Source organism: Pogonomyrmex barbatus, unplaced genomic scaffold (assembly GCF_055798465.1).
Source record: "Pogonomyrmex barbatus isolate J1 unplaced genomic scaffold, ASM5579846v1 scaffold12, whole genome shotgun sequence".
NCBI classification, from domain to species: domain Eukaryota; kingdom Metazoa; phylum Arthropoda; class Insecta; order Hymenoptera; family Formicidae; genus Pogonomyrmex; species Pogonomyrmex barbatus.
The window spans coordinates 85,739-111,940 of NW_028297108.1; the positions used below are offsets into that span (position 1 = coordinate 85,739).

At 28.5% G+C, this 26,202-nt stretch overlaps 2 protein-coding genes across 5 annotated transcripts in view; one reads left to right on the top strand and one right to left on the bottom strand.

The window, feature by feature from the left end:
* LOC148937616 (uncharacterized) overlaps nt 1-11,937 on the top strand; it is a 36,407-nt gene extending 24,470 nt beyond the window's left edge. Inside the window, exons 2-4 of one of the 3 annotated variants that reach the window (XM_089071870.1) lie at nt 9,772-9,896; nt 10,360-10,792; nt 10,886-11,937. In XM_089071870.1, coding sequence (XP_088927996.1) covers nt 10,659-10,792; nt 10,886-11,003 — 252 coding nt within the window. In that variant the 5' untranslated portion in view covers nt 9,772-9,896; nt 10,360-10,658 and the 3' untranslated portion in view covers nt 11,004-11,937. Of the gene's footprint in view, nt 1-9,771; nt 10,793-10,885 lie in introns of those variants that run through there. The other 2 variants (XM_089071868.1, XM_089071869.1) reach the window with 2 other exon arrangements.
* Nucleotides 11,938-12,141: 204 nt separating this feature from the next.
* Nucleotides 12,142-26,202, bottom strand: part of LOC105429683 (uncharacterized) — a 225,220-nt gene continuing 211,159 nt past the window's right edge. Inside the window, exons 2-7 of one of the 2 annotated variants that reach the window (XM_089071876.1) lie at nt 21,476-21,772; nt 20,440-20,637; nt 14,839-15,000; nt 14,018-14,675; nt 13,345-13,490; nt 12,142-13,010 (exon numbers count right to left, since the gene is read on the bottom strand). In XM_089071876.1, coding sequence (XP_088928002.1) covers nt 12,921-13,010; nt 13,345-13,490; nt 14,018-14,087 — 306 coding nt within the window. In that variant the 5' untranslated portion in view covers nt 14,088-14,675; nt 14,839-15,000; nt 20,440-20,637; nt 21,476-21,772 and the 3' untranslated portion in view covers nt 12,142-12,920. Of the gene's footprint in view, nt 13,134-13,229; nt 13,491-14,017; nt 14,676-14,838; nt 15,001-20,439; nt 20,638-21,475; nt 21,773-26,202 lie in introns of both variants that reach the window. The other variant, XM_089071874.1, reaches the window with a different exon arrangement.

Below are 26,202 nucleotides of genomic sequence, written 5' to 3' on the forward strand. Positions count from 1 at the left end.
TTAGATCTTTATAAACAAAATTATCGGAACTGTGCGAGTTAAGTTGTAAAATCGACAGTTTTCAATTATTCGTAAAATTAAATTCTGTCGAGCGAAAGAGCGCTAACAAGATATCCTGGTGCCACGTATGAAAGACGGTGAACGGAAGCGGAAGCAGCCATTTTAATCTCAAATCTTCGAGAAGTATTAAGCCATTTTAATCTCAAATCTTCGAGAATTATTAAGAAGTGGGCCACCTATAGTATCGTTCGATGAGTGTCTGATCAGGGAGTTTCCCGATCAGGGAATCAATAATTAATAATTGATTGATTGTTGTGAATTGTCATGGAATATCCGAGAATATCCGGAATAAGAAATGATCCATGTTCAACTGGAGCAATTAATTATAGAGGGGCTACGAGAGCTGGTGCGACAGCATAATCTAGATGCTCGAGGCGTGCGGTCGATCGTGTTTGATAGACTTTGATTATTTCGAGCATAAGGAATGGCTGGAACAGATTATGTTGAGAAGGCCTAACACATGGAAGAACGATAGGCGGCGGAAGAAGACATGCTCGATTCGCAAGGAATGATGGAAGCGAATACCGATTCCAAAGTTAGACTGGAAGAGATCATGCATAACCGGCCAAATGTTCCACAAAATGCTGAAAATTCATATTCTGAACGAGTACAAGAAATTGTATAGGCAGTATTGCAAGCATTAGAATCCAACACTACAGGAGAATTACAAGGTGATGCAAGTATGTCGAGACCAAATTGTAGAGCCTTATCATCGTCAAGGGATGGATCTCCTAGTGCACTATACAGTTGACATCAGATAAAATTTATATCAAAGCTGGTGTCTTCCTTTGCCAGAAGAGAGGAGGATAACATTGTAGCATAATTGGAGAGAATCGTTAATGTTAGACGATTGTATCAATTAACAAAAGATGTATTAGTATTAGCGGCTGTAAATCAATTGACTGGACGTGTGTTTGGACTAGTATAATCGCCAATCGGTGGACACGATAGCAACGTAGGAGGATTTCAAATTCCATTTACGAGGCTATTTTCAACGTAAAGAAACGATTACAATGACGTTAGCCAGAATGAGTAGCTGTATATAGAAGCCTCATCTTGAAAAGTTGGATTATGCGGAAGATAAGCTAAAATTGATGCAGTTGTTAAAACAGAAAAAGAGAAAATTGAGTTGCTAATCAGGCATTAAAGACTCTTCATTGCGTAGATTCGCATTAAATACTTGGGCGTCAACGATTCCGGAATTTATTGATCACGTCCGAAAAATAATTGAAGGCAGTATAAGTCGATCTCAGGAGCACAGATTCAAGTATCCGTCGAAACTATCAACGTCTTATAAGGCGAAGACTTGTGGAATCATTGTAAAAAACCGGGCCATTGGATACAAGATTGTCGTATCGTGAAGATGACATGTTTCAAATGCGGACAAACTGGATATCTTAGTTCGGGTTGTCCAAGAAAATCATTCAGATCGGAAGCCACAGTGAACCAGGTGGTCCAAGATTCCATGTCCAACGCCATGAATGCACCAGGGATATCCTCTTCGACTGGACAAAAATGGCATTTACTTGCTAGAAAAAGAGATTCCGTATGTAACTGTTTTAGCTTAGCTAACGGAAAGAAATCTTTCTGCGCACTTATAGATACAGGCTTAGTCAATTTAATTAAAAAATCCATATATTTAAAATGCTTTGGTAACAATAAGCTATTACAAGTTAAAAATCATTTGAACCTTAGAGGTATTAATAATTTCGCGTTAATAACTCATGATAAAATCCACTTTCAGATTCGTTTGGGAAAATTATAAGATTATTGATTCAATGTTGTTTTATATTGTTTGATAGTGGATGACAATACTATTACAGTTGACATGCTTCTAGGTAGGCTCTAGGAATTTTTCATTGAAAACAAAATACGATTGATTATATATATATATATATACAATTATATATATATATATATATATATATATATATATATATTCCGATACAACGGAAACTTTGAATTTGAAAGTCCTTTGGACTATGGGAGTCAAGATATAATCCTTTTCATAAATGCAGTAGAAACGATTAATCAGTATGATCTTATATTGGAAAATTTGGACGACAATTTAAATTTCACTATAAAAACCAATCTATTAAATACATTTGCGTGAATTAGAAACATTAGAAGTAGAACTCATTAAAAACGATTATAAAATACGAATACACTTGAAAGGTGTATCATTCTTTAAATACGCACCTAGACGAATGTCAATCGTAAAAAAATAGGATCTTAGAAAAATTACGGATGATTTATTGTCACGCGGCATTATTAAACCCAGTATTTCCCTGTATTGTTCACGAATAGTTTTGGTAGCGTAATTAAGCGTAATGGATCGAAAAGAATGTGTATTGATTTAAGATTATTAAATCAGAGATCTTTCCCCAGAAATATCTATTTCTAATAATTGAGAATCAGAGTTCGAACTTCTTCGGGCGCGCTCGAGTGTTTTTGCCGCGTCGCGTTAATGAAATAGCGCAGATATCCCGTACGACCCGTAGGCCGTAATTAATATAAAGTAAAGATTAAAAGTTTTATCGGCGCATTTTGCGCCTTTAAGCCGACGGGGCATGGTCGATCGGCTTGTGTCCAGAGGGTAGAGTAATGGACGGAACGATGCTGAGAGTGCATCGTTACAAAGTACTTTTTGGTTTTGAATAAAAACATAAAGAAGATGAATATCTGCGTAAATTACTTAATAAATTACATGATTTTAATCAAGATTACATCGAAATTAGAGAAAATGCGCGAGATTTGGTTTTGAACAAAAACATAAAGAAGATGAATATCTGCGTAAATTACTTAATAAATTACATGATTTTAATCAGGATTACGTCGAGATTAGGGAGGATGCGCGAGATTCGGCGCAAATAGTTAACCGTAAGCTTCAGGAATACAATAAGACTCAATATGATAAACGACATAAAAAGATTACAAAATATAAGATTACAAAATATAAAGTAGGAGATCTAGTATAAGTTAGTTAGGAAATTGCAGCATAAACCGAGTACAAATACAAAATTAGTTCCAAAGTTTAAAGGACCGTATCAGATCAAGACTGTATTATAAAAAAGTTGATTTGTAATAGTAACTGATATACCAAATTAGAACGTTTCTTAAAAGCTATTCAGTACTATTTTATCAGCGGACAAAATAAAATCATAGATTCGAGTCCAGAAACCAGCTATAAATAAGCTTAATAAAGAAGGAAACCAACAAGAAATCAGTAATGATTCCGATTTTCATCAATCGATGATTAAGTAAGAAAGAGATTTATGTTAAGTAAGCAATAATATTAAATATATTGGATAATTAGATATATTAATAAGTCTAGTATTAAGTCTATTATAATATAATATAATAATAATTAGTATTAAGTTTTTTGAATATTTTTTCAAAGGGAAGATCCTTGCGTTTGTGCTTTTGATAAATATTTGTCTATTAGAAGGTTCTTAAAAATAAGTAGCATTGTAACCGAATGTACTGTTCGAGGACGAACAATAATATCAGGCTGGCCGAACTGTAAGAATCGAACATGTGGAGACACATAATGGTTCCGATATTTACCTATTTATCAATTATTGCGAATTTCTGCGATCCGAGGACGCGAAGAGCAATCAGCCTAATCTGCGGGAAGACGAGGCGTGCGGCTGCAAAATGATAGTCCGTTCCGTCTTTGGAGTTGTAAGAGAGAGCATTCTCAGAGAAAAGTCGAGGCATGAATGTCTCATTATATTTGATAGTAATTGTCGCTCTTGTCAAAAAAAGGTATGCTGGAGAGACGAGCGTGCCTTTAATTTCTTGGTGAAATAAATTATTTTTTGTGAACTTAATTAATATTAATCTTATACAAATATTAATATTAATCTTATACAAAGTCATAATGATAAACAATAATTTTCATGTAATAACATTTAGTTTGAACAAACATTGTATTTCACGTAACTTGCGGCATCAATTCTTGTATTTTTGTATAATTATAATGATGCATGTATTCTGTTTGCAAAACTTTATGTATTATCATTTTGTTTAAACCTAATTAAATTATTACATGAAAATTATTGTTTGTCATTATGACTTATTTGTGTAATACAACAACAAATCGAATTACTATATTTTAAAATTTGAAAAGTCATAAATTAATGCATATAAATAATAATATCACATAATGTTTAAAAAACAGTATTTATTAAATATTAAATTTGTAGAAAATTTGTAGATTACAAAGTCGGATGATAATGCATAATAAATAATAATATTATATATAAATATTACATATCTGTTTTTAAATTTATACTTACTGTTTAATGTCTTACAAACGCTTGAAAATTTTTTGAAGTTATTTTTTCTTATTACAAAAATTTTATATTATATTAAAATTTGATTTATGTTATGGCGATTATATTATCATGACTCTCACGGTCACATTTTTTCGAACATTCCATGAAGAAAAAAAAGAAAGAAAAAGTTAAAATGGCAAACAATGAAGAAATAGCAATTATATATAAAAAAAAAAAACAGCGCAGGAAACATTCTCGTAAATGAAAATAGATACATTACATGTATCTCCGAAGGTATTAAGATTGCCCATCTAAATTTAGTATTTATATAGTCATAACTAAGTAATATTTAAACAGTGAAATTATGTGAAAATAAGAATTTCTCTTGAGAAGACTTTCTTTCTTAAAAAACTTTAATATTTACATTTCATAATTACATTTCATAAAAATCATAATTTATTGAATAAGTAATTAATAAGCAATTAATAAGTAATTAATAATTTGTAATAAATAATTCGTCTTTATTAGAAGACGAATCTAATATTTCCATACAGATAATATCGAACGCCATTTCTTTCTTGCACTAAATCATTTTCTATTCCCTAACTGCACGCTTACACTCGTCAGTTTCTGACTTGTATTAGTTCAGTTCAATTCAGTTTTAGCCCTAATGCGGGAATAAAAAACAAACCCACTGTCGACGCGCGACTCACGGACAAGTTTCCGTTTAATTGCAATCTATAATTGGCTGGTTTTAAGTATTTATATTTCAAAAATTGTTAGGAACGAAAAATGGCAAATACATTAATAACTTATTTTTTCGAGAATTTTCTTGCTATAAAATTTTGATTCGCGAATTTCGGAACACACACACACACACACACACACACACACACACACACACACAGGGTGTCTCAGAACTGGCGTACCGCCAAGTTGTCAACGTATTCTCCGCGAAATTCTAAAACGAAAAGCTCTTTGCCAAAAAGCGATCCAATGAGAATAGAATTTGAACTGTGAGCTATTGAGTTAACGAATGGGCGTACGCGGAATTCGTGCGGTCGGAATTGGCACAAGGGCGTGCGGCACTTCAGACATTTGCATCATGTCAAAGCGTTTTTCATTACTCTGCTTTGTATTTAATTTAATTAATTAGTCTGTCATGGGAGAAAACAAATATCTATTTTGGCAGTTTTATGATTTTTCATCGTCGCATTAGGGGTTTCTTTACGTCTAGCATATGGCTTTCAAGTGTTATTTTAGCTTGGTTACAATTCGATCGAGTTTTAAAATTTATTTGTTAGTTCGAAAAGCGGGCCCTCAACAATCTGAAGTTCATATGATCGGTAAACTGGCGTCCATGGAGCTTGAGCTCGTAAAAATTATCTTAGTGTTATTATTTAGAATAGTTTTTTACGCTGTATCGGAGCTCGTCCATTCGCTCTGAGAAAGAAAGAAAAGAATCGTGAAGTCCACCGGACGTAACAAGAGAATAAACACAGTTCTCTTCTTAAAGGACAACTGTATGAGGCAGGAATAGCAGATTAGAGCTAAATTTAAATTTACTGTTTTTATAAACGAAAAAAGATTACTTAAAACTTTAAACACGTTTTTCTCAAAACGACTTTTTTTCGAACTAGCGGACACATAACTCACACAAATATTAACCGATTTATTTGAAATTTAGTATACATCTTCAAAAATATATATCTCAGGGAAGTACGTAGCGATTTTTCGATTAATTAAAAACTTTTCTTTTTATAAACAAAAAAGTCAGATTTTTCACAAAAATCAAAATTTCGAAAATTCCTTACGTACTTCCTTGACAAATTTAATGTAGAAAAACAAAAAATTTCAAAAATTTTTTTGTTTTTCTTTTAGCTCAAAATTTGCAGTTGCCTGTCCGCTAGTATAGCGCGACCTTTCAACTTTGACGGTATATTTATAGATTTCTGGGCATTATTAAAAAAAATAAAAAAAGATTTGTATAGACTTTAAAATGTATATAATAAACGGCAAAAAGTGAATTATTGTTAACTCTATTAATTTTCACATGAAAGATCCTCAAAATTTAGGCTCATCAAGGTGGTGTTACCTCTCAAATGGATACCTGTAATTTTTCTTGCATATTTATATAGTAGAGGTTATTTACAATCAAAATCATAGTATATAGTAAAAAATTGCTACTATGCATCGTTTACGAGATAATCGGCATCTTAAGTATTAAAGTAATTGGTTTTCCACATCACAATTTGAAAGACAAGATTCATCAGACTTAATATCAGACTACATAATATTTTGAAGTCAGTTACGTCGAACATGACCTTCAACTCGTCAAAATACATGACTGCTTTGTAAATAAAGTATTTGTATAGCATGGAGTATAAATTATAGTACAATATGAATCTATTAGTCAGTTGTCTATGTATTTTCAATGAATACGTATTATACATATTGTAGACGAAAATAATGATGTTTACAATTACTGAAAAGTGTGATATGCTCGAGATGTGGCATTTAAGTATGCGTAATGAAAATAAAACACGATCACTTTATGAACAAAAATATCCAGAACAAAGGATACTAAATGATCTTACATTTCGACGAGTTGAAAATCAATTACGTCAAAAAGGATCGCTAATAAGACAACAGCGTATAACAGAACAGATGAAAAAAAAGAAACAAATGTGCTATTAAGTTTTATTGAAAACAGACGTACATCCATAAGAGCAGTAGCACGCAATTTAGAAATATCAAAAAAGTACGTGCACGCTATATTAAAGAAATACAAATACAAATCGTTTCATGATAATGTAGTGCAATTCTTACACAAAGGAGATGCAGATCGATTAATGTTCTGCCACTGACTTCGAATTAACTATCGCACTGACATTGATTTTCTTAAAAAACATTATGATCTTACGAATCTTGTTTTTCAAATTGTGGTATGGAAAACCGACATAACTTGCATATTTGGACCGATGTGAACACACATCGACAATCCACATGCGACAAGAGATAGAAATTTTCAATGCAGATTTTCGGTGAACGTATGGTGCGGAATCATCGGAACGAAAATTATTGGACCTTTTGTTTCCATGGTCATCTTAATGGAAACAGATATTTGGAATTTTTGCAAACTACTTTCTTAGAATATTTACGCGATCTTCCATTATCAATCTTTCGAGACATTATTTTTCAACAAGATGTTGTTCCAGCATACAATACGTGCTGTAGTCAACTTTTTAAATGATAAATTCCCTAATTGTTGGATAAGCCCTATGCGATGGCCACCGAGATCTCTGGACTTGACACTTTGCGATTTTTTTCTTTGGGGATATATTAAGGACACTGTCTATGCAACTATTCCTGAAAATGAAGAAGATTTACGATATAAAATCACTAGAGCTGTTGAAAGCATTACAGCAGAAATGTTAACAATAGAAGTTAACAATAGAAAACGTTATAAAATGCGTTGAATGCTGCATCGAATATGATGGTCAAATTTTCGAGCAATTTATGTGTTAATAAATGTTTCAAAAAAACAATGTTTGTTTCTTAATCTCTTTGACATTCTAAACCACATTCAAAAATACTTACAATTCAATTTACTACTTTAATACTTAAGATGCCGATTATCTCGTAAACGATGCATAGTAGCAATTTTTTACTATATATGATTTTGATTACAAATGACCTCTCCTATATAAATATGCAAGAAAAATTATAGGTATCCATTTAAAAAAACTATGTTGACCTACATAACTCGAAAAGGTCACGAGTAAAAAAAATTGTTTACTTGCATTTTGTAGCTACAAAATGCAGCTGACTCAGAGCCGTGCAAATTTCTCTTATTACACTTTCACATGTAACTTTAACCATTGCGAGATATTTGCTCGGACATCTATGGAACACTACGGACACCCTGTATATAATAGTGCTTTAATAGGCATCTAAAACATTTTTAATACTCCATTGCATTGCTCTATTAACAAATGGCATCTTATTTGCTTCGTATTATATGCTGCTTCTGGATTATTTTCTGCACCTATTACAGGAGTCATAATCCATGGCCTTAAGAAATGTTCTGAATCATCTAAAACAAAAACATTTTAATACAGAATTTAATATTTTTATTTGTACATTGGCAATATAGTCTTGCAATATGGCAATATAGTCTTGCAGTATGTGTGTAAAAAAATATAACAACGTTTGTAGACAGATATATTCAACTGATGATAGATCATAAAACTTTTCTTAGATGAGTTTTGTAGTATATCCCATATATTATCCCACAGAAAAAATTATTTTTTAGTAATTCTCAAGAGATCAATGTTTATATTGACTAGGTTATGCATGACAAAATTTATATAAATGTGTAAACTCTTTAACTAATTGTACAGCATATTATAGCATATTACACTAAATAAATAAGTTCTTTATTGTTTTATAATTTTTCTTATATATATTTATTAAATGTGCATTAAAAATTTTTCTCTTCAGTATAATATCTTCTATTTGTTGAATTTAATTTCAGATATGCTTACTCAGATAGCACAAAGAAAAACTGAAAAAGAATTAATTTTTATGTCATCAAATCTGAATTCATTAGGTTTGTTCATGTTGCATGCACTTTTTTTACTTTTACACTAAGTGTACACTAACTTGTTTTTATTACCGGACATGATGTAATAACCACTGTTCGTTTTACCAGTGCAGTTACATTTCTGACAACACTTTTTGTACTTAGTCTTGAGAAGAAGTAAAAAGTGCAAAGACTGAAAAGAGCAAAATTTACGTGCGCCAATTTACACGCGAGTACACGTGCTCTGGCACTGCCAGAATCGAATCGCGGCGGCAGATCGAAGTCAGGAAGCCAATTAGCGCTTGACAGCAGCTATTGTTTTTTTGACTTATAAACAATTATTTAATTTAACGAAAATTATAATTCTAGATTATTTTTTTTCTTGACGTAAGTTCCAGAGTCGTTGAGAAAGGAACAATCTAGAACTTTTGCGGTATAAAAAGAGGGCCGAGACAATCCGCAGCGTCTGTCTAAGCTTAGCAATAAAGCAGAATCAATATCGGCGTTAATCAAAATTTGTAGTTGCTTGCTTTCAAAGGTATTAAATCGCAGTGTTTTACGAGATTGCTTGCCTCGTAAAGAATTATCGGTGCTTGCGCAAAATCATTCGTCGCGATCGCTTCGTGTTTGCAAATTTAAATAATGTAATTAATTCGATCCGTGTATATTACGTTTTTTTCTTGTGAACTGTATTAAGTGTATAATAAATTATTGACTTGCGTGCAATTCAGTGAGTGTTTTTTTCGTGTGAATTTTTTACTCCATCGTGAAATCCAAACTAGTTGTTTAACAAACAAGTGTATACATATTCTTTAATACGTAACTTTTTATAATATTTGTTTTCAGAATTATTATATATTTATAAAAAAATAATATTAAAATGGCAGCAGATATTATGCAATTACGTGGCTTTTTACAGCTGGACATTTTTGGAAAAATAAAACTGGATTCAAATGGATGCGTAATTGAAGGTATTATAAATATTTTTAACGAATTATTTATATAACTGTGCTATATAATAATGTACAGAATGTCAAATTTAACTCAGTTCTCTTCTGTTTTTATATCTTTAAAAATTAACAAATTATTTTGAGTGGCCTAATTAGATAAAACATCTTGGCATATAAATTGATATCCTTAAATTATGGCCTATATTCTCTCAGAGCACGCTTATAGAAATGTTAGCGCACTTTTTCATTGGTCTATCTTTATCGTTCAATAGACGTAAAACAAGGATAAAATGACAAAAAAGCGCGCTAACATTTTTGAGTAGTAAATATATCATAAGTGACATAAGTAACATAAGTGAATAAATATATCTTTCAACATTTTTTTTTTACTTAGATAGAAAACAGTTAAAATTTCCGAAGAGAGATATAAATTTTTCTTCGGATACTTTAATCTTTATTTTTGATGGAACTCAAATTTATGTAGATCTTTCTAAAACAAGAAGAGAAATATGTAATAATACACAAAATTAAAATGATAAAAATATTCAAAATGATCAAAATGATGAAAATGATCGTAATGATCAAAATTATCAAAATGATCAAAATAATGAGAATGATCAGAATAATCAAAATAAAACTGCTATAAATACAACTTCATCGTGTTTTTGGAACGATGCATCAACAAAACTGTTGTTTAGACACTTATAAATCTAAGAAGAAAAATCTTGAAATACAAGGAAAATAAAAACTTATAAAATTTTATGAAAACAAATTGTACAAGAAATGGGTTATAGTAATTATCCTGTAATCCCGTTACAAGTGGAAAATAAAATCAAGTCGTTGGAACGTTCATACAAAAATATGATTAGTAATAATAAAATGATTGACAGAGCAAGAAAGACTTGTAAATATGAAGCGTAAGTACTTATAAAAGTAAATAATGTTATATATTATAAAAGAATAAATTTATGTAATACTATGAATGATATTAATATTTTCTTTAATTACAGTGAGTTAACAGATTTATTAGGAGAAAAACATAACATTCAATCACTTGCTGTATCAGAAAGAAACGGTTTAGTATTTAGAGGACAAGTGGATTTCAATAAAGAAAATAATGCTACATAAGTACAATATAAAATATACAAACTGTATATATATATATATATATATATATATATATATATATATAGTTAAATTTATTTATGATGTCATATTTATGATTGTCATTTTTTACATAGAATGAATAACAATGTAATTGACAATGAAGACCTTGAAAACAATCCTGGTCCACCAAATATTCTTGCGCCTTTGAAAATATACAAACTGTAAAAACAAATAAACTACAAATTAATAAAAATAGAATACGACAAAATACAACGAGTTCATAAATAAATGTCAAGCTGTTTTAGATACATATATTTCTGAAAGAAATAATGAAAGACAACATAATGAAAGCATATGAATGCAGATTCTAGAAGAATTTAAAAATATTAAGAAAATTCAAGAAGATTTTGTCCACTCCGTAAAGAAACAATAGGCCATATCGAATGCTAAAAGAGATGAAAACATTAAAGTTCTTAGAGAAATTGCAAAAAATATCGAATAAATTGCTACATTTTCATACAGTATAGATGTTTAATTTATGTTTATCCATTAACGCAAAAAATATGGAGATCGCTTATTTCTGTATTTCTATATTTTTAATATTTTTTTGTTTTATTTCTATATTTTATTAAATATCTTGTTGCTTGTCGTATTTTATTTAATTTCAGTCTAAGTATAAAGTCTGAGTTAATATATAAAGTAAAGGAAATGGTTAAAGGAATATGTTTAGTTATGTTGATTTTTAATAATTAACTTTAATCTCTGAAAAATACTTATAATATTTTGAAGTTTGAAGTTTTTAAATATTAAGTTTTTTATTCTTAATAGTACAAATATTTTAATATTTTTTTGTTTAGAAAGTTTATGTTTGTTACTAAAAAAAGTATTTGTATTATCAAAAGTAGTTTGTATTATTAGAACTAATATATATGGCAAGTGCTATCGTTCCTATTAAGTTCCTATTAAGTTCCTATTAAGTTTAAATAAAAATAAAGCAATACTTCCAATTAAAAAGCTTTTTTGAAGACAAATTTATCCTTCATAAGAAAAATGTTTGTAATATTACACTCAGTCAGTTATGTTATGACTTTCAACACTTTTGTGATGAATGTATAAAATATATTTTTTATATATAATATAAAATAAATAAATTTATGAAAAATAGTAAAATAGTTTTATTTCAAAGATATTATATGTTAATACAAATAAATATATAATACGAAATATAAAATTATAATAATAAAATAAAATAATGATAAAAAATATAGTAATAAAATAAAAGTATTTTCATTATAATTTCTCTATTTGACATATAAAATATATATTTATATATCTCGAGCAATTAATTGGCGACATAACTCATCTCGTAAAATGCGGCCACATTCATTCCCAGGGATAATTTCATCATTATTATTTCTAATAATCTTGGCTTCTGAATCAGGATAATCATCTTCATACGGAGGTTTTAATAATTCTATTTCGCCTGCGCTTGCTAAATTATATAAAACACAACAAGCATGTATTATTTGCACTATACGTACAATATTTCGAAGTTTAAAATGATATAATTGTCTAAACCGTTGTTTTAAAATGCTGAAAGCATTTTCAACTACACGGCTGAACTCAATCGATTATTAAAATATCTCTGCGCTCGTGTAGATGTCCGTTATCTCTATATGAGACCATTAAGTATTCCGAACAAGGATAAGCACTATCTCCAACTATATAAGAGCCTCTTAAAATATTTTAAAATATTTTATTTACATAAGTATTTTTATATAATTTTTTAATGTAATTTCATATAAAATAAATAAAAATAAATAAAAATACTTAGATATAAATACAAATAAATATAAATTTAACTTAAAATACTTAGATATTTAATAAATATTATTAAGTACTAAAATAATTATATATAGTATTCTAAATATTATTAACTTAAACAAATATCCTGAAGATATTCGTATAAATGAGATTCCTGAAAAATCCTTGCATCGTATACAAATCCGGGATATCCAATGAACGCATCTAAAAATTTCATTTTGTGAAATTCCACTACATCTTGCATATGAATTGAAAAATATTGTTTCTTATTAATGTATTTTGATCTTGTGTTGGTTTATCAATTCGGATGTGCGTGTCATCCACAGCCTATACACAAATTTAATTTTAAGTTTGGCATACATATGTAATTTATACATGACGTTTGCACAAAAAAGTTATATAAAACACAAAAGTAAATTATACCAATAATTCCAGGAAACTGTTTTTCTCTAAGAAAATATGCCATTGTTTCTTCTTTTTCTTGTAATGTAGGAAATCTTATAATATGTGGAGCAAGCTGCATTAAAAAATTTGTTACCCTTGTTAAAAGTTCATACAGTGTACTAATTGTAATATCAAATCGATCCACTACGTCACGATATCTTGCGCTTTCGTGACCAAGATACCACAAGTAAGTTAAAATGTGTATGTTTTCTGATGAAATTGATGCATATCCTGCGTATTCTGCAATATATATTGAATGGATTTAAATAAATGAAATTACCATGTAACCAATTACTATGTAAACAATTTAAGAACTTAATTTAAATTACAATCTGTATTTTATTTATTATAAAAATAATTAATAATACATTTTATATTTACTATAAATAATAAAATACTTTAAAATACTTTTGTAAAGACATAAAAATTGGCGATATTGTAAAACGACCAATGAGATTATAAACAACTGCATGAGATAAACGAAAATGCATTACAAAATCTTTTTCAATATAATTTCAGACTATAGTTTCTACGCTATGTTAACTTTAATATGATGAACACGTTATATAATACTAATCGCAAGAATTGTAGTATTTCATCATCTAAAAATTATAAACAAGAAAACAGAAATTATAATTATAATCATCAATTTAATAAATATATTAATATATTAATATATATTTAGTATATTTATTATTAGTAAATAGTAAATACTTTATTATTTAACAAGTAGAGCATTGATGTATATATTATTAATTTTTACATACCGTCATCGTATAATAATATGAACGGAGGTACTGGAGCTGATAAAATTATTTCGTCATCGTATATATCCATTGTTTCTAATATTTCAGTTCTAATATTTCAGCAATATTTTCTCTAATATTTCCATGCGTTATTTTAATAGTTTATGCACTTTAATGTTTGAGCTATTTCGTACAAATAACTAAATAAATTAGTACTTTTCATATTACTAGTATATCCAGATAATATAGACTTATCGCACTTGAATTCTAGTGATTCATAGTACTAGTAAACTAGTACTAGTAAACTAGTACTATGAATCACTAGAATTCAAGTGCGAAAAGTACATGCAACAAGAACAAACCTATTTTCAGATGCAAAAAGTATTCTTTGTATCTAAAGAAATTCTTTTTGCATCAGAAGAAAATGAATTCATTGGTGATAAAAAAATGAATTCTTTTTAAACTTTCTATATTACCTGGATATACTTTGTCTTTATTTACTACATACTAAATTATATATACTAAGTGAAATATTTATCTATTAAATGGAAATTGTTCGGGTATTGCTACAGATGGATCATCGTATTCTTTACATTGGAATTATTTCAAATATAAGTATCATGAGTACTACCAGGGTAATGTGCGTTTGTATTCATAATTTTTAGACGCAATCACAAATCTGTAATAAAATGCAATATATAACTGCAATACATTTACAAAATTTAAAAAATTGAAATAGTTTATTGAATATATATTAAACATAATAAATAATATTAAAATTATTATTACTAATTAAGTATTAATTGAGTGATATCCTTTCCTGTTTACATATATATCATTACCTATTGAACCGCGCCTGCTCCTGCAAAATTTGTCATGCAATCAGACATACTGCTTAATATGTTGATGCAACACCCTGTACAGGATTATTATTTCCTGTCGGAGAAAAAATAGCAATATGGATACAATCGATTGTGCCAAGAAATTCAAATTTTCTGTAGAATCTAAAATAAAAAAAAATATTATTATTAATTATTATTATTAATATTATTATTATTTAAATATTATTAATATTATTATTAAATATATTATTTATTTACAAAAATTATAAAATATTATATATAAAAACATTAATTTACTATTTACAAAAATAGTATATACAAAAATTTACAAAATAATTGTATTGACGTTTCATTTTATTCTCATATTATAGAAAATATCTAGCAAAATGTTAACCAAATGTTAGCAAACTGGCAATAGATTTAATCAGAAAATGTTAGCAGACTGACTTCATCTGAGATCTCATTCTGCTTACATTCTATTGACAGAACCTGTTGACTTGATTCTATGTAGCAAATATTTATATGATTGTCAATTTCCCATTGCATTCATAATAAATGTAATAACAAGACAAGAAATTATAAGCCAATGGATCAAATTTCCTTTAACTTTTGCAAAAATAAATGAACTGCAAACACAATAACTACCCCGATAGTCAAATCTGAAAGGACAGATTATGTGCAAAGTCTGTTATAAATTTCTGATGTTAGAAAGCCAACAGATTGCTAACAGATTCTGTAATATTTAACAATGTTAGCAAACTGCTGTCAGAAACCTGACAGAATCTGTTGACATTTTGTGCCAGCAGACTGGCAGCAGAAATTAAGCAGATCCTGCCATCAAATTGTGTCGCGCAGGTCCTGCTCGCTTTCTGCTGCCAATCAATCTGATGGTAGACTGCAGCAGGGTCTACTTGATTTCTACCATTCAGCCAATCTGCTGATACAGAATGTCAACAGATTCTGTCAGCAGTTTGCTAACATTGTCAGATATTACAGAATCTGTTAGCAATCTATTAGCTTTCTAACATCAGAAATTTATAACAGACTTTGTGCATAATCTGTCCTTTCAGGTTTTGACTATCGGGGTAGTTATTGTATTTGCAATTCATTCATTTCTGTAAAAGTAGAAAGAAATTTGATCCATTGACTCATAATTTTTTGTCTTGTTATTACATTTATTATTTCATGAATGCAACGGGAAACTATTGGTTGACTGACAACCATATAAATTTTTTTCCAATATCCATCTGATAAGAGCTACTTGCAACAAATCGCAATGCTGTCTGAATGTATAAAAAAATGGCTGTTTATGTATATCATTTATGTATATCGTATATTATGTATGCCATTTTTTATTTTAGAATAATTACCTTAGTGGTGGAATCGATTGCAGATATCCTTGTTTGAGGAGTTAGATGTGGTATCATTAATAAGATTGATAACATATCTTGCTGCAGCTTTACTTAAACGAAATAATGTAATAAATTGCTCATTAGACAATTCAAAAAGGACATTCCTAATATGGAAAATTCTCCTTCGTTGTTCTACTATTTCAGCATTTTTTGATTAGAGATGCGCACGAAACGAGATGAGATGAGATTTCTACAATTTCGATTTCGATCTTAAAAAAATCTCGAAATATGCATATCGATCTCGCATTTTCGAGAATCTCGAATATATGATCTCGATCTCGATCTCGAATCTCGACGCCTTCTTGACGAGATTAGCGAATGCAAAAATTTCAATCTGGTATCCTATGATAGTACATAAAGTATATTCGTCGTCCTAAGAATAAGAGATTTATAGTACGCTATCAAATAAATATAAATGTAAAACTACTGTATGTAAAACATGGTGGAGAATATCTTATGATATAGGGATTCTTCTCAGAGCTGTTAGATTTGGGAAATTTACAGCATGCCACACAAGCGAACAATCCGTGTACGTGTGCTCGTGCCGATTCGCGCCACTTCGATTAACGTCGGGCAATGGAAGAGGGCAGCTGTACTGCTGATTCTTTCTCTGCTTGTCTCTTTCTGTTTGTTTCCTGTCTTTCTTCTTTCTTAAGCGATAGCTAAAGCGTACGCGATTTTTCGACTACGCTTGTCCCTCCGCTCACACACACACACACACACACACACACACACACACACACACACACACACACACACACACACACACACACACACACAATTACATTAATTTTTTTAATAAATAAAGGATATATATATATATATATATATATATATATATTCTTTATTTATTAAAAAATTAATGTAATTACAAATTTAATAAAATAAATGTAATTATTTATTAGGACAAATATAGTTATATATTTTCCAATGAATAAATATTTAAAGTAAATATAAATGTATTAGAAAATGATAAAAAGCAGGAGCATAAATAAATAAGGAAAAAATTCACTTTTAGCCAATATGTACGCATTTTTCTTAAAAAAAAAATCTTCATTTTCAATATAAGAAAATGACTTATTTTTAATACAGAAAACGATTAAAAGTTAACTTCAGTGTTATTTGTTTTGTAACTATTCAATGAGTACACTTTTTATTTCATCAATCGCAAATATAAATAACATTAAAAAAAGTAAAAATATAAATGTAATAAAGGAAAGTACTATTATTGTAGTAGCAATTTTATTGCAGTTTCATTAATAGATTACGTACATATTGTTGCTCAACGGGAACCGCGAGAAGATGATGGTCTCTTTCGTCAAAAAAATGTTTGTTACAACACAACGTGTTGTATTTTCAAAAAATGAATGTATAGAAAAGGATAGAGAGTAGAGATAGAATAGTAGAAAAGATAAATGGAAAGAAAAGAGATAGGAAAAATATAGAAAGAAATTGCAGGATAGAAAGAAAAAATAGAAGGAAAGAAGAAATAAAATATAAAAGAATAGAAACAAGAGATAACAAGAGAGATAGGATGATAGAAAGATAGAAAGAGAGAAAAAAAAAGGTTACTTTACAAGATTTATAACTCATGACAAAATTTCATTAAGAAAAATAAAATCATTTGGAAAATAAGATTACGTCTATAAATAAATAAATAAATAAATACGTTAATATATATGTATATATAAAATTTATGTGTGTTACATGTAAATAAAATATGTGTTTGTTTTGATACAAGTTCTCAATAAATTTGCCAGGTGTTAATGCTGCTTAAACTTAAATTTTGATTTATTTTATCAAACGTCACATGTACTAAAATGTTTCTTTTTATTCAAGAAGCGCTCAAAACTGTAATTATTTAAATTTTATTCAAATGTATTTAACTAAAATATAGATCTTGATTTATATCACAGATAACGTGTTATAATGTTTGAAAAATAACAGCAAAAGATACATATTTCTATGCAATTTTAATATCAATATACAATTTTAGTATCAATTTTCGTATCAATATAAACAACATTATAATTATTGTTGCATCGTGTCATAAGGTGAGCCTACATTTCGTAAAAGAACGCACGTAAGAATAATAAAATTATTAAGCAATAATTATCCCTGACTAATTTATCATATTCAGCGCAATATCTTCTATGGATTCCTTCTTGTAAGGGTACTTTATTTAATATAACATAAATGTATACAATATGAATAGTAGTACAATATTACAATAAAATTTTTCAAGAGAAATCTTTCTTACCGCCAAGAAATATATATAAAACTCAATATCACTTATTCTATTAAACTTATATTTGATTGCATAATGATGACAAAAATGTGAAAATTCTTTTGAAATGAATTATTTCTTATATTTAAGAAATTATTTTTTTGAGTATAATTTTGAAATTAATTAAATATTTTTTATTTTCAAAGAAACGGCTTGTACTAATTATGTAATATTATAGCTTACTTATTATGTAATATTATGTAATATTATATTGTAATATTATTATGTAATGTATAGATATGTATGTATATACACATACAAAATCTACATATGTGTGTATATACATATATGTGTAAATTACATATTTTTGTGATAAATGTATTTAGCTTTATATTAAAAAAAAAATTATTAAATTAATTTTGAGACCATTGTTACTATTACTTTTTAAATTTGCTAAATGTTAATTAAATTTTTAAAAAATGAAAAATGATTGCAGATTGTCACACATTTAAGTTAAGTGATATTAATAATTATATGTATGATATTATTATATCATGTTATATAGAGCCAATATTTCATAAAATAATGTATTAATTTGATAATTATGTCATCAACAACTAAATATAATTTGATATGCAAAACAAATTCTTCATTTATTTCAAGAAACATATCAATATCAAAAAAAATAAATAACTGTTAATGAAAATTTAAAGATCAAATACATTGAAAAACGAAAAAAAATTATAAGAAAAGCAATTTCAAGTATAATTTATCTGCTCTTTTATGTATTTGAAGAATTTATCAAAAAAATTTCTCAGTCTTCCCTTTTGTTTTGCAATAGACTAACTTTCATCACTAATGGATTTGGCAGAAAAGCTGTGCATTTAGTCAAGTCTGTATATGGATTGAGTAGAAAAATTGAAACATTATTTCAATACTTTTCTATGTAATTGAAGAAACGATTTGTCGAGGTAATATAATTAATATAATTATTTTAAAAAATAGTAAAAATAAGTAATTAAGGAAGTAATAAAAAATAGTAATTCATTATATATTATGATTCATGATATCATTATATATTATGATTATGATTCATTGTTACTTTATTATACAGAACTTATTAAACTTATATTTCTTTAATATACTGAATTTCTTTATCTTTAACTAGAAATTAAATCCAATCATCCATTAAAATATTTAACTGACTACATTAAGTAAAATTTTACTAACTGTTAATTGCTTTATACAGGATAAATAACTTTGCTTAACTTGTTTTTATATGAATCAGAAACAAAAAAATTCAATATATTTAAAACTAATAGATAATTATTGCTAATAAATAACAAGTTATCAATAGGAAAAGATAAATCATTATATTATTCTTTATATCTGATATTAATTTCAATATTTATTTCTTTAATACCTCACAGAGACATGTTATTAAATGTGTTGTCTAATTTCAATTTCTAATTCAATAGGAATTATGTTACGATGCCTTATGTTTAGTGTCAGAAGTCGTATATTTTCAATAAGCATTTGCATAGCTTTCCTGCATAATATTTGAAAAATTATTATATACTCACTTTATTTGAATATATTTTCAATTTTCATTATTAAATGTGTTGTCTAAGTTTTAAAATAACTTTCAAAAGTACATAAAGTTGCATTTATCTATAAAAATTGCGAAATTTATTTTCTGGTATACTAAATCTGAAGTATCCCGTGATCTCCTTCACATTTTTAGCATTGTATTTTTTCGATATTACATAAATATCATTGCTATTAAACTATTAACAGAACAATCGTTTCTCTTTATCAACAACAATTTGATTTCATTTTCTTATATGAAATTTTGTATCGAATCCATTCACACGAATAATAATCGTATCGAATCCATTCACATGAATAATAATAATCGTATTTTTACGAATGAAATTGACTGTAATTGGATAAATTGCTCACCTTTATCATTTTTGCTCAATCCAAAAAACCATAAAGCCTTTAACTTTACTATGTTGTCAATCAACTCGAATTTCTTTAAGAAAATTCATTGATTTGCTAGTAAAATATCTCGTTTATCTGGATACAGAATTAAATATATTTTCATGATCTTATTATTCGAATATACAGGGAAGACATGAAGTACTGGAACATGATACCCTGAAAAACAAAGAGAGGATGAATTACGAAAGATTTGGAAAGAAATAAAATTAACAAACGCACGCATGCATGCACACATGCAGAGTGGGGGAAAAAGGTTCCGGCTTATGAAATATCTAATGCCAAATATTTCTAACATTTCCAAATTCGTTCAGTCGCATTAGATAGATATATATTTATTTCTTGCCTTTCGGCTTTAAAAAAGTTCTACATTGATCTTATATATAAAACAATATATAAATCTAAGACATATTAACATGATACATAAACATTTTCTTAAGCTTATTTACTTTGGTTAAATCTCTTTCTGACTTTGCTATCTGCTATCTGCTATTTTTCTACTTTTCTGTATTTTCTTTGGATTTGTTCTCTTTCCTTGCTTTTATGATTTTCTTCATCCAACTGATTCCTTCCCTCTTTTCTCCTAGCAGCTGATTTATTCTTGTGTAATTTCTCTCTTCTCTACTATACATTTTGTCACTAAATGTTTTAATGTTTCAACCTCAATATGACACAGCCTACATACGTTCTTATCCTGTTCGCGTCAGTATCTATTATTAATTCTTCGTTTCCGCATCTAAAGCTCGCAATAATTCTGTAAAAATCTTTATAACTTTATATCTTTCTACCTTTATACCTTTATATTCCTTAAATATCCCTAACATAGTTCTTTATATCGTACATAGTTCTTTATATCTTTTCCCATATTTCGAATCCTGGATTTTGTTATGTTGTATTTGTTTTTATACTTCTAGGTCCCTTGCCATTAGTATGTTTACAACCTCACGCTCTTCCTCGTTCAGTCAGATTATAATTATAATGTAGAGATTAAACATACCTGATTTTCAACCGGTAAAATGTACTGTTAGTGCCATCCGCTTATCTCAGCATTTTGCAGACAAAAAGAATAGAGCACTCTCTATCTCTGCCAGATTCTGTAATTTTATAATTGCTTTATTTTCTTTTATTAAACATCCAACTATTATCTTTTATAGATTCCTCTCTTGTCAAATATGTTCGTGTTTATGAACATGTGTTCACTGTCCGTGTCTCGCTAGTCATGCATCACTAACAAGCCGAATACTGAATAACCGATCATATGGATCGATATATAACAGCCACGACCTATGCGTGTCTAAAAACACATAAAAAATACACATGCCATAATAACACATTAACATGAGCAATGTAATTTTTTTATTGTAATTCACACCACGTTATCTGCGGCATTTTAATGCATTGTAATTTTTGCGCATAAATTTTGTATCATGATTATATATTTTATTGCTGTTGTGACTACCTGGCATGTAATGAACGAAGATATTAATAAGAGAAACATGTTATTTTTGTTAAAAACATTTGTGTATAAATTGATAAAGATAAAGAGAAGCCATACCAAATACGCATACTCAAATGTCATATGTTGTTTAATATTGTTATAAACTATCAAATTTTCACACATAATCAGCAAAAAATTATGTTATGTATTCGAAAAAAAAATTCATGTCAACAAAGTCCTATTATGAGAAGCAAGGGAAATCTTGCCTCATCTCAATCAAGCACTCCATCGTGAAAGGCAAGGGAAATGCACTTTAATCAGTTATCAAAGGGAACGGAAAATTATTTATGTCCATGTTGTTGTTCCTGGAAGTAGCGCTAAGAATAGAATTAAAATAAAAAATAAATTTAATCTTGTAGAAAAAATGGAAATATACTAACTATAATTGTAATTTCTTATAAAGAAATATTACAAAATTTCTGCTATATTCAAAATATATTTCGTTATATCTATTGACAGATAAAGATAGTAAATTATCTATTATTAAAAACTTTTAATAAATTTGGCACCGGCTTTTTATTTGTTTTATTAGCTCAGAAAATACTTCGACATCTTATCTTTCTTTTTTCTATCATTTATGTGTATCCAATTCGAGATGATAATCACATTTTAAAGGACTTGTAGAATTTAAGAAACTTATTATAAAGTTTATATTCACAGCATAATTAGAAAAAATAAAATCACAAATCCATAATTTCTTTCAATATTTGATAATTTAAAAATTATTACATAAAAATTATAATTATTGCTTCATTAAAGGAGTATTTATTCGTTGACAATATTCAACAAACTCCTCATGAATGTGAAATGACAATATTAAAGCAAATGTAATATTTATATGAAAGCGATTAATTAATTAAAATAAATATGAAAAAATAGCAAACATCTTTTTTGAACTAATTTTTTGACAAGTGACATTTTTCTATATTCAAATCCCGAAAGAAATAAATATAAAAAGAAATAAAGATAATCATAGCAGGTATATATTTAAGAGACGCGAGACAGACGCATTTAAAATATGGATTGATATCTCGCTATGAAGCGCTATGATTTCTCATGAGATGTACATCCATCAATTTTTCACTTAAAAGAACTTAATTTATATTATCAGGGACAAAGTCTTAAACGATCTTTGAAGAGTACGTGCGGATGGATAGGCGAGGTTTTTATAAATAACAATACTTGATAATAAACATTTAATCAAGAGATTAATCGATGTAATACAAAATGTAATACAAAATAATAAAGAAAAGAAAAGATTTAAAACACAATCAAATGTATTATTAACGTATTATTAATCGAAGGTTTAAAAGTAAAGTAAAAATAAAAAATAAAAAGAATAAAAGAGAAAACGATCATTTAACACAGAATAATGCATTTAACTATGTGTAAAGGTTTATCTGCAGGTGTACACTAGTAGTATACTCAGAAGTTATCAGACGGAAAATGACTTTAGCTCTAAATAATTAAATCGCGCCCGGATTTTATAACAGTATCAATAAATAAACGAAATATAAAGTAGATATGTGATTTGAATTAAAACAACGCAATACAATTAATAACGATATTCACTAAGTTTAAATTGCTTATGAAGAATAATATGTTGTCGGAATAAAAATAATAATTTAAAATTTGCTGATATTAGCACAAGTTTTTGAATGAAATCAGCGAAAGCCTCCATTTGCTGATTGTAGCCTGGATGGAATAGGCGATGTTCGGCTGTAGTAGGTTAATACTAGATGCGGGATTAACACTACCCAACATTGAATTTAGCCGAATCAATATCAAATAAGAAAGAATGTATTAGGTGTACAAAAAAGTTCTGAGCTTTTTTTTGTAAAATTCAATCTTTATTCAAAAACAAACAAAAAAATATTAATCAGCGAAATATTCCCCGTTTGCATCAACGACCTTTTGCCATCTTTCGGGTAGTTTGCGAATTCCTTGACGATAGAAACTCACCGGCTTCGAAGCGATAAAGTCATCAATGCATTTTTGTATCTCTTCAAATCTCACGAAATGTGTATCAGCCAAATGATGCTGCAGCGACCGGAATAGGTAATAATCGGAAGGCGATGTCTAGGCTATACGCGTGCGGGAGAAGTTCCCAGCCTAACGCAAAGATATGGTCCTGAGTCGCTTTCGCAACATGTGGTCGAGCATTGTCATGAAGCAAGATCACTTTACGTCCTTAGTCAGTAAATGGCCTCTTTTCTTCTAATGCATCGCTCAAATTGTTGTTGGTAGCGGTCTGCCGTGATTGTTTCACCCGATTGTAACAAGTTGTAATACAACACACTTTTCTAATCCCACCAAATACAGAGTAAAACCTTCTTGGCGTGGATATTGGGCGATGTCGAAGGTTGACCAGGGTCAATTCATGATTTTCTACGTTTAGGGTTATCATAAAGAATCCATTTTTCATCGCCTGTAATGATTTTGTGCAAAAAATCTTTTTTCCGGAATTTTGAAAGCAAAGTGAGTGCAGTGTCACGCCGACGATCTTTATTGTCTTCGAACAATTCATGCGGAACCCATCTGCCTTCCTTCTGAACTTTTCCCATCGTATGTAAACGTACGGAAATGGTTTGCTGCGTAACGCAGTAAGTTGTTCTGCAAGCTCCTTTTCAGTTTGCGTAGAGTTTATATCCAGCAGTGCTTGCAATTCGTCCGTTTCAATCTTTTGAGGGCGTCCAGCACGCGATTCATCTTCAAGACTGAAATCTCTTTGGCGAAATTTTTGATACCATTTTTTACATGTAGTATGACTTACAGCGTTCTCTCCATATGCAGCACAAATCATTGCAATGGCTTCAGCAGCATTTTTCTTCAGATGAAACGCGAAGGATGGAAAATCGAATATGCTTTTTTGTTATTGCCATCGTGAACACTATTGATTTTTGAGGTTATGTGCATCAAACGCCGTATGACATTTTAGAAGGCCAAATGTCAACGCTTTAAAATCGCAAAAGGGTGGAAAGATATATAAAATTTAAATTGTTATTTCGGTTGTATGAAATCTAAAGCTCAGAACTTTTTTGTACATCTAATATATATATATATATATATATATATAGCTAGAAACAAAATTCATATGTAGCTCTATATATATATATATATATATATATATATATATATAGAGCTAGAAACAAAATTCATATGTAATATATTAAATTTAATTATTAATAATAATCTTAACATGTGCAATTTTAAAATATGCAATGTGCATGTATTTATGACTGTTAAACAAGTATTATATATATGTATGTGTGTGTGTGTATATGTGTGTGTGTGTGTGTGTGTGTGTGTGTGTGTGTGTGCGCGTGCGTGCGCGCGCGCGCGCGTGTGAGTGATCACATAGAGACAGAACTCATTTATAATACATTATATAATGATGTATAATTTTGTATAACTTCTTTTTTCAAAACTATTTCAAAATATTGTGCAATATGAATATTATTAACATAATGTAATATTCTGTTTATTTTTATTCTCTCAATCGATGTATCTATATACATACATATATCTATATATGTTCTACTTGATCGATGTATGTATCTGTATATACATACATATATCTATATATATTCTACTTGAACATATTAGGATATAGTTTACTAACTTAAAAAGATTTCTTCATTTGACACAGCAAACTATTACAAATATATTTCATGATTTTTTTTGCAAAAATGGAAAGATTTACGAGGTGTTTTTGGATATTATTTAATGATGTTTGAAGAATGTTTGTAAATTTTTACATGTGTGTAGTTATAAATATATATATAAAGAATTACTGTACATATATAGATTTAGAAATATTCTTCAAACATTAACCATTAATTCCCAAAAATAATCAATCCCGTGAATCTTTCTGTTTCCGCAAAAAATCATCGAAATATGCCCATTTTTTGTTGCGTCGAATGAGGAAACTCTCTTAAAGTAAAATATTTTACTTTGCATATTTTAATCAACTTTCAACATTACTTTATTACATTTCTTATTACAGAATTCTTTTCAGAAAGGATCTTTAATTCTTTTCAGGATGTGTATGACAAAACATTAAAAACTAATCCGAAAAGCGTTCATTCATGTAAATTTTTATTTAAGTTAAATAAAATATTATTTCCAGTTTATAAAAACTAAAAAGAAATAAATATTGCATAAAATATCAAAGATACCAGAATTAAGAATAAATAAAAAACAAATTAGATAAATATGAATATGAA